Here is a 10336-nt window from a genome sequence, read left to right on the forward strand (position 1 = left end):
ACAAAACGAGGGAAACAAACGTTGACAAAAACGGTTCCATAATTCATATTAAATTCAAAAGATAACGAAAAAACAGCTACAAGTTAGAGGGAATAGTGATGAAGTGGTAAAACTTGGCATTGATCCACAGCCTCAGACGGATGCGCTCAAGCATGCCGTGCACACAAGCACAGTTGGTAGGCTATACTATATTTTCACATTTTTAACAATGCAATTTAAAAGTTTTGATTTTTATTGATAACCGACATTTACCAAAAAAAAAACTACATTTAGCACCAAAAAAATATGTTTAAATTTTTTTTTTTTTTTTTTTTTTTTTTAAAGTAAATAAAAAAACAAATATCGAATACCAAATTTTCATAACGAATACCTACCCATAGAAACGAATATTCGAATATCCAAATATTTGGGTACAGCGCTATACTACAGATGCTCCTGTAATCGAACGTCTGCTATAACAGCTGATACTGAAGTCACTCATGACGATGATGACCCGAGAGCGGACGTGTTGAAAATATTTACACCGGCAAACGCCAATTTCTTCCCGTGTACCTCATAAATATGAGTGGACATCTTGTTTGCCATCTCAGAAAATGAAAGGAAAACTAACGTGAATAACCATGTCAAACTATTAAATTTAATGTGACTCACCTGATACTGACAGGTAACACTTACCTGATACTGACCAGTAACACCCACCTGACACTAACAGGTAACACCCACCTGACACCGACAGGTAACACTCACCTGATACTGACAGGTAACACTTACCTGACACTAACAGGTAACACTCACCTGATACTGACCAGTAACACCCACCTGATACTGACCGGTAACACCCACCTGACACTAACAGGTAACACCCACCTGACACCGACAGGTAACACTCACCTGATACTGACAGGTAACACCCACCTGACACCGACAGGTAACACTCACCTGACACTGACAGGCAACACTCACCTGACACTGACAGATAACACCCACCTGACACTAACAGGTAACACCCACCTGACACTAACAGGTAACACTCACCTGATACTGACCGGTAACACCCACCTGACACCGACAGGTAACACTCACCTGACACTGACAGATAACACCCACCTGACACTAACAGGTAACACTCACCTGACACTGTCAGGTAACACTCACCTGATACTAACAGGTAACACTCACCTGACACCGACAGGTAACACTCACCTGATACTGACAGGTAACACTCACCTGACACCGGCAGGTAACACCCACCTGATACTGACCGGTAACACCCACCTGACACCGACAGGTAACACTCATCTGATACTGACAGGTAACACCCACCTGACACCGACAGGTAACACTCACCTGACACCGACAGGTAACACTCACCTGACACTGACAGATAACACCCACCTGACACTGACAGATAACACCCACCTGACACTGACAGGTAACACCCACCTGATACTGACAGGTAACACCTGACACTGACAGATAACACCCACTGATATTGACAGGTAACGCTGACCTGATACTGACAGATAACGCTGACCTGATACTGACAGGTAACGCTTACCTGATACTGACAGGTAACGCTCACCTGATACTGACAGATAACACCCACCTGATCTGACAGGTAACGCTCACCTGATACTGACAGATAACACCCACCTGATACTGACAGGTAACGCTCACATGATACTGACAGGTAACGCTCACCTGATACTGACAGATAACACTCACCTGATACTGACAGGTAACGCTCACCTGATACTGACAGGTAACGCTCACCTGATACTGACAGGTAACACTCACCTGATACTGACAGGTAACACTCACCTGATACTGACAGATAACACCCACCTGACACTGACAGATAACACCCACCTGATACTGAGAGGTAACACTCATCTGATACTGACAGGTAACACCCACCTGACACCGACAGGTAACACTCATCTGATACTGACAGGTAACACCCACCTGACACCGACAGATAACACCCACCTGACACTGACAGATAACACCCACCTGATACTGACAGGTAACACTCATCTGATACTGACAGGTAACACCCACCTGACACTGACAGGTAACGCTCACCTGATACTGACAGGTAACGCTCACCTGACACTCTCTAACCTCAGCTCAACATGTTTCAGACACAGTCTGTGGTTTGTTAATAAAGTTTTCAGATTGGGGATTTTATTTAACTTTTAAATACATTTTCAACACACAACAGAACCATGAACAGATCCATGAACAGATCCATGAACAGATCCATGAACAGAACCATGAACAGATCCATGAACAAAACCATGAACAAAACCATGAACAGATCCATGAACAGATCCATGAACAGAACCATGAACAGATCCATGAACAGATCCATGAACAAAACCATGAACAGATCCATGAACACATCCATGAACAAAACCATGAACAGATCCATGAACAGATCCATGAACAGATCCATGAACAAAACCATGAATAGATCCATGAACAGATCCATTAACAGAACCATGAACAGATCCATGAACAGAACCATGAACAGATCCATGAACAGAACCATGAACAAAACCATGAATAGATCCATGAACAGATCCATTAACAGAACCATGAACAGAACCATTAACAGAACCATGAATAGATCCATGAACAGATCCATGAACAAAACCATGAACAGATCCATGAACAGATCCATGAACAGAACCATGAACAGATCCATGAACAGATCCATGAACAGAACCATGAATAGATCCATGAACAGGTCCATGAACAGAACCATGAATAGATCCATGAACAGATCCATGAACAAAACCATGAATAGATCCATAAACAGGACCATGAACAGAACCATGAACAGATCCATGAACAGGACCATGAACAGAACCATGAACAGATCCATGAACAGGTCCATAAACAGAACCATTAACAGAACCATGAACAGATCCATGAACAGAACCATAAACAGAACCATGAACAGAACCATGAACAGAACCATGAATAGATCCATGAACAGAACCATGAACAGATCCATGAACAGGTCCATAAACAGAACCATTAACAGAACCATGAACAGATCCATGAACAGGTCCATAAACAGAACCATTAACAGAACCATGAATAGATACATGAACAGGACCATGAACAGATCCATGAACAGGACCATGAACAGAACCATGAACAGATCCATGAACAGAGCCATTAACAGAACCATGAACAGAACCATGAACAGAACCATGAATAGATCCATGAACAGAGCCATGAACAGAACCATGAATAGATCCATGAACAGAGCCATGAACAGAACCATTAACAGAACCATGAATAGATCCACAGAAGATCAGACACCAGTTTAAAACGTGTTATCATGGTCATGCTCAGACGACTCCCTGTGGGTCCTACAGACTTGAGAGCACTTGTCAACGTCACAGGTCTGTTTCTACTTTCAATGGTTTAGCGCCGCAGGTCTGAGCCTGGACCCTGACCTGAGGAACATTTAGTCTAACGTCACAGTGTTCTGTCCTACGAAAGTGGTTCTCCTTTAAGCAAGGTGGTTCTTTAACCTGGAGAGATCACCATGGTAACTGCTGCAGCAGACCTCACCTGGTCAGGAGGGAGGCGAGTCTTAATTCTATCACAAGAACTGTCGTCACAGAGCAGCTGCTGAGGTCAGTGTTAGTGTTTGATTTGTCCGCTCTGGGCTACTGTAGAAACATGGCGGAGTAACATAGCAATCTCCGTAGACCTGAACGTATCACTCTGACGTCACGAGGACACAGCTGATCAGATTGTTGATGTTTGCAAGCTTCTTTGTTTGGTTTGATCTCTTGTTTTCTGTTTGTTTGTTAGCCTAATGTTTATGTAAACAGGTTGAACTGTTTTGTGTCTGAAATGTGCTGACGGGCCTTTACGAACTCCGTTCCTGTGACGTCATAACGTCACCGGTTACCGGACGATGTTTGTGTGTGACGTGTTTAACCTGCAGCAGACGGATCAGTCACGTAATGTTCGTTAGTCTGAGTTTTAACTTCAAACGGAGCACTAGCTAACAGCTAACAGCTAAAAACATTAGCACGAGGCTAGCGCGTCACACAGACAGAGCGCCCGACACTAACGGACAGACAGGTGACAGACAAACAGACAGGTGACTGACAGACAGACAGACTCACCTGCAGGTCACCTGTTTGGTGCTCATCTTCCTCGCGGAGCTACAAACGGAGCTGCTTCCAAGTTGTCTTGTTGGTGTCCCGTTTAAAACCGTCCGACAGAAAACAGCAATCACAGCACGAACGTTCCTACGATCAGCTGACGTCACTGGGGGCGTGTCCTGAGTCGCAAACGTTTTCTTGTAACTGTCGGTGAGTCTTGCAGCTGTCCTCAGACAGTGTGGACACGGAGGCTGAATCTAAATGTCCACCCTCTGGACCTAAGGACTGAGCCCTGGCAGACTTAGGTTGTACGTAGTGTGACGTATTTACCGTCATCACGTAGCGTCTAAGGGCAGAGACTGCAGCAGCTGATAGACAGCCCTCGTCTGTTTTACTCGTTGCCATGGAAACGTTCAGTTATTGCTGCTGTCATATTCATATGTCATATAAGTTAATGAACAGTGCTGAACTCATCTGTTCCTGCAAATAACCAGATATAAATCCCATGTATGACCTTAATATGACCTTACTGTGACTTGTAATATAATGACATACACACTCTCAGTTAGTACACATATGTTCCTACCCGGACTATTATTGTTGTTGCACTCGTGGATGTAATTCTGAAGAACCAAAGTAAATGTTCACTCAAACGATGTGCGCTGTCTTATTTATTTATTGTTACTGTCTCATTTATTAAGTCAGATCAACACCGAAGGTAAAACACTATACGACTGAACTAACATAATTGTCTGTATGTAATGTCTGTCTGTCTGTAGGCCTATGTGTGTCAGATGTCTTTCATCATGTCCCCTCAGTCCTCTCCTCTGATTGGCTGTCAGCTGTTCCCACACACACACATGTTGACCTACATTAAGTCTGATTGACCAATCAGAGCTCACAGTCTTTAAACTTTGATGTTGTTAGTTTGTCTGCATGTCTGCTTCTGTGAAGCTGCCCTGCAGGTCACCCACCGTTTCCATGACAACGCTGCCAACACAGTCCAAAGGTCACCTGTTCGGACTGAAGTGAGCCGGGTCACATGATTGTCTGTCCCACAGCAACCGCAACCTGATAGGCCAGAGCTGGGGATTGATGTCATCTGATAGGCTGTAACCTAGAGACCAGGTGTGTCACGCAGGAGGCGAGAGGAGGAGACAGACAAGACAAGGGGAGGAGAAGAAAGCAAGTCAAAGAAGGGTAAAAAGAGGAGAAGAAAGGAGGAACGGTATATGTGAGGAGTTAGAGGAGGAGTTGACAGAGGAGGAGCTGAGGAACAGACAGAGAAGGAGCTGAGGAGAAGACTGAGAAGGAGCTGAGAGGAGCAGACAGAGGAGGAACTGAGGACCAGGTGGAGGAGCTGAGGAGCAGAGAGAGGAGGAGCTGAGGACCAGGTGGAGGAGCTGAGGAGCAGACAGAGGAGGAGATGGATATCAGTGTGATCCGGCTGAGTCATTGTCAGAAGGAGATCTTCTGTTTCTCGGTGCCAGAGGAGTGTCCGAGCTGTGGGGAGGAGCTGAGGGGGAGCAGACTGCAGGAGGCGCCAGTCAGCCTCCCGTCCCCCTTCACTAATGGACACAAGACGTCCTGCTGCCTGCTGGTCGCACCTGCACACAACAACCTCACCAGGTAAGTACACACACATACACACACACACACACACACACAGCAGTGTAACCAGTTTGTGTGTTTGTTCCTCAGAGACTTTGACGGGATGTCAGATCTTCACACCGGGATCTCCAACACTTCAGGTATAACACTCATATGACTCCACACCTGTCACTTGTAAGGTGCAATCTCAGAGAGGGACCGACACAGATGACTCACCTTTAAAACAAAAGCAGAGGACGTAACAGCAGCTGTTAGCAATTAGCGGCTAACTCATAGAAGAAGAACAATAGCTGTTCGCAGCAGTGGCGGCTGCTGGTCTTTCAAGGAGGGGAAGCTCATTTTCGGCCTACATCATAAAATGTGTCCGTTTATTTATATGTAAATATTACCCTCTGGGGCTGCTGCGCGAGGCTAGTGTGACCGCCTGTGAGTGCTTTGAGACAGTGGAGTGGCTCACAGCAGCACCCGCTGCTCATTGGGGACAGTAACTGCAGAGCGACAGAAGTCAGAGTCTCCAAACACGAGTACAGTCTCCAATAACACCAGAAAAAGATGCTAGATTTGTCGCTAGTCGTTTTTAACAAAGAAAAAGTCACTAAGAGGATTGGAAAAGTCTCCAGATCAACTCGGAACAACGGAATGAAACTTGAAAAATGCTCCGGTGGTGGTTTATATTTCAAGATCGCTGATTCGCTCATTTCGCTGTCAATCAAAAAGGGATTCAGCCTCAGACAGATCATCCAATCATCATGCAGAAGCCCAGCGTCCAGGCCAGCCGAGGCCAGCCCACTGCCCCATAGACCCCCAGAGATGCTGAGCGTCCGATGGGCGGGACAAAACTGAGCATTTATCCAATGACTGTCTAGTTTTGCTGCAGTGGAACAACCCACTCTATGCTTCCCCACTGAAGTCTTTGGACACTGAGCTTCCACACTGTTTAATGCACTGTGACGCTACAGGAATGAATGAGAAGAAAGTCGCGTCAGTGACCTGTGATAAGTAGCTGATTCTGAACAAAAGTTGAACACGTTCTAGCACATATTTAGTCAATGAAATGTAAACACAACAGTACATATTTGACCACTTATTTTTTGACATTTTAGGGGAAGCTGTGCTTCCCTTGCAGTCTTAGAGCAATCGCCACTGGTTCGCAGTTAGCGGCTAACTCAAAGAAGAAGATCAGCGACTATTAGCTGTTAAGGTCTAACTCAAAGAAGAACAGCAGCTGTTAGTAGTTAGCGGCTAACTCAAAGAAGAAGATCAGCGGCTGTTAGCAGTTAGCAGCTAACTCTAAGACGAAGAACAGTAGCTGCTAGCAGTTAGCAGCTAACTCAAACAATGAAGTCCAGGAGCTCCTTACCCTCCGAGCAGAGGACGAGATCAGCCGCGATATAACAGGGACGCTACATGATTGTTATTGACACGTGATGTCATTGTTGTGTTACATGTCACACTTATTTTGAGTCCATTATGTCATCATGCTGTCTGACATCACACACTGGAGCGACATGATATCACCGTCATTTGGTTCTGTGTAAAGACATGATGTCGTCGCGCCTCTATGGCGCCATCTGTGTGTGAGTAGAGCTGCAGTGGTTTGTCATGTGTGTCCGTCTGTCTGTCACTGTGTCTCTGTCCTTCTGTGAACTGTATTATCTTTGGTGATCATGTGACGTTTCATCAGGGTCGGTCACACCAGCAGGGCTAACATCTGATCTTAAGCTAACTCGGTTGTAACTCTGCGACCTTGCTGTTACTCTGGTTACACCATCACAGTCTAAACATTAGGATCAGCTGTGACGTCGTTTAATCAGCAGGCTGATACGCAAAATCTACAAACTTTAAACAACCATCAGCGTTAGCTTTCCTGCTAACTTCTCTGTTTTATCTCACTAACTCAGCTCGGTAACGAGCGACTAAACAAACGCTCCCCAGTGTGGCATGCACTGTTAACGTCAGGCTGGATAGTTAGCTAATGCTAATGATCTGGTTAATAAAGCAGCAGAATACAAACTTAGCTGCAGATAAAACTTTGGTTTGTTCAGACGCTACTAACAACACCCTGTTTACTTTTTCTCTGTTATCATGTGACCTGTGGAGCTCCACCCACCAGCTGCTGTTAGTCAAACACAGACACGCCTCTCCTGTACAGTGCCGTTAATCTTCGTATCCCCACGTCTGTCTGATTTATTTTCCTCTGATGCTCCATAACAACATTAACGATAAATCGTCACATCAGCAACACACCCTAAGTAACACACGTGTTAATGTGTGTGTGTGTGTGTGTGTGTGTGTGTGTGTGTGTGTAGGAGTTGTGTATAACTACACTCTTGGTGGAGTTGGTAAAGATCAGAGTGGGTGGGAACGTTGCATCAGTGTTCCTCTGGTCCGACCCGACATGTTCAACCTGCTAGCTCAATGGGACCAGTACCTAGACCGCTTCTCTGTTGGACCCATGTGGGACCCTGCCTGGCACAGGTACACCTCACACGTGGTACAGCAACACCTCACACCTAACACAGGTACAACTCACACCTAACACAGGTACACCTCACTTCTGAAACAGGTACACCTCACACCTAACACAGTTACACCTCACACATGGTACAGGTACACCTCACTTCTGGTACAGGTACACCTCACACCTGGTGCAGACACTCCTCACTTCTGGTACAGGTACACCTCACACCTGGTGCAGGTACACCTCACTTCTGGTACAGGTAAACCTCAAACCGGTTACAGGTACACCTCACACCTAGTACAGGTACACCTGACACAGGTACACCTCACACCTGACACAGGTACACCTCACACCTGGCACAAGTACACCTCGCTTCTGGAACAAGTACACCTCACACCTGAAACATGTACACCTCACATGAGACACAGGTACACCTCACACCTGGTACAGGTACATCTTACACCTGGCACAGGCATACCTCACACCTGGTACAGGTACACCTCCCACCTGGCACAGGCACACCTAAAACAGGTATACCTCACTCCTGGTTAGGGTTGAGATTCGTTAGGATTTTAATGATTCCGATTCCTTACCGATTCCTTCTTAACGGTTCGAGTCCTTATCGATTCCTCTTACCAATTCCTACATTATATTCATTATACTTGCTATACTTAAACAAGTATATAATAAACACAAATGCAATCATACAAATACAAAAACTTTATTCTAACTGTTGCACAGTACAATTAGATGAAAATACACATTTGTGTGTGGTGTGTATTTCAGATTTAGAGCTTGTATCATCTCCCTGAGAATATATAACAACAAAAAGTGATTCTCTGATTTCTACAGTAACACTACTACCTCAAATTAACCACAGCAATGTAATAAAAAATACTTATATGCATTCATGCTTGGGCACTGTTATTTACGTGACAACACCTGAACATAACACACACAGACACACACTGGCTGTTTGTTTCTATCTCTCCTCTCGCTGGAAGTATCGGACCTCCTGCCGCCTGCTCCCGTCTCAAACACGGAGGTCTCCCTCTCCGCTGAGCACCCACGGCGCACGCCCAGCCTGTTAAGAGCCTGTAACCATGACAACTGTGAGACACAAACTCAGTGCTTTAGTAATTAAATAATGTCGGGCTCGGTCGGGTTCGGACAGAAATATGCGGCCCGTGCTGCACTCTAATGGAAATGCACGTGATGTTGTTTTTTTTTTTTTTTACAATCTAGGAACCGTTTGCAGGAACCGTTACTCCAAATGTGATGGAACCGGTTCTAAAAAAGAACCGGATCCAGATCCCAATCCTACTCCTGGTACAGGTACAGGTACACCTAACACCTAACACAGATACACCTCACACCTGGCGCAGGCACACCTCACATCTGGAACAGGTACACCTCCCTTCTGGAACAGGTACACCTCACACAGACAGAAAAGACACAAAAGTAACGCCCAGCACCAACCTCCATCCCCTGACCTTGTGCCCGCCCCGTGTCCTTCCCCTGAACTTGTGTCCGTCCCCTGACCCCGTGATCGTCTCCTGACCCCATGTCCGTCCCCTGACCTTGTGCCTGCCCCGTGTCCTTCCCCTGACCTCGTGTCTGTCCCCTGACCCTGTGTCTGTCCCGACTCCATGTCTGTCCCCTGACCCCGTGTCTGTCTCCTGATCCTGTGTCTGTCCCAATCTTGTGTATGTACCCTGACCCCCTGTCTGTCCCCTGACCTTTTGTCCGTCCCCTGACTCCGTGTATGTCCCCTGACCCTGTGTCCATCCCGACCCCGTGTCTTTCCCCTGACCTNTCGTGTCTGTCCCCTGACCCTGTGTCTGTCCCGACTCCATGTCTGTCCCCTGACCCCGTGTCTGTCTCCTGATCCTGTGTCTGTCCCAATCTTGTGTATGTACCCTGACCCCCTGTCTGTCCCCTGACCTTTTGTCCGTCCCCTGACTCCGTGTATGTCCCCTGACCCTGTGTCCATCCCGACCCCGTGTCTTTCCCCTGACCTTATGTCCGTCCCCTGACCCTGTTTCCATCCCCCGACCCTATGTCTGCCCCTGACCTTGCGTCCGTCCCATGACCTTGTGTCCACCCCCTGACCCCGTGTCTTTCCCCT

The 10336-nt window shown here is 46.4% G+C and overlaps 2 protein-coding genes and 1 long non-coding RNA gene across 4 annotated transcripts in view; 2 read left to right on the forward strand and 1 right to left on the reverse strand.

Moving 5' to 3' along the window:
- The window catches only part of mkrn2 (makorin, ring finger protein, 2), a 15055-nt gene extending 10640 nt beyond the window's left edge, over positions 1–4415 (reverse strand). Inside the window, exon 1 of one of the 2 annotated variants that reach the window (XM_050038445.1) lies at positions 4158–4415. In XM_050038445.1, coding sequence (XP_049894402.1) covers positions 4158–4183 — 26 coding nt within the window. In that variant the 5' untranslated portion in view covers positions 4184–4415. The remainder of the gene's footprint in view (positions 1–4157) is intronic. The other variant, XM_050038444.1, reaches the window with a different exon arrangement.
- Positions 1401–2065, forward strand: LOC126386237 (uncharacterized). Its single transcript, XR_007569480.1, has 3 exons — positions 1401–1499; positions 1619–1882; positions 1931–2065. It is a non-coding gene; the product is annotated as an uncharacterized LOC126386237 (long non-coding RNA).
- An 892-nt stretch (positions 4416–5307) lies between the features above and the next one.
- Positions 5308–9974, forward strand: LOC126386098 (MKRN2 opposite strand protein-like). The gene is made up of 3 exons (XM_050038230.1): positions 5308–5765; positions 5838–5887; positions 8057–9974. The coding sequence occupies exons 1-3, from the start codon at positions 5563–5565 to the stop codon at positions 8284–8286; spliced, it is 483 nt and encodes a 160-aa protein (XP_049894187.1). The 5' UTR covers positions 5308–5562; the 3' UTR covers positions 8287–9974.
- The last annotated feature ends 362 nt before the right edge of the window (positions 9975–10336 follow it).

Source organism: Epinephelus moara, chromosome 24 (assembly GCF_006386435.1).
Source record: "Epinephelus moara isolate mb chromosome 24, YSFRI_EMoa_1.0, whole genome shotgun sequence".
Lineage (NCBI taxonomy): Eukaryota > Metazoa > Chordata > Actinopteri > Perciformes > Serranidae > Epinephelus > Epinephelus moara.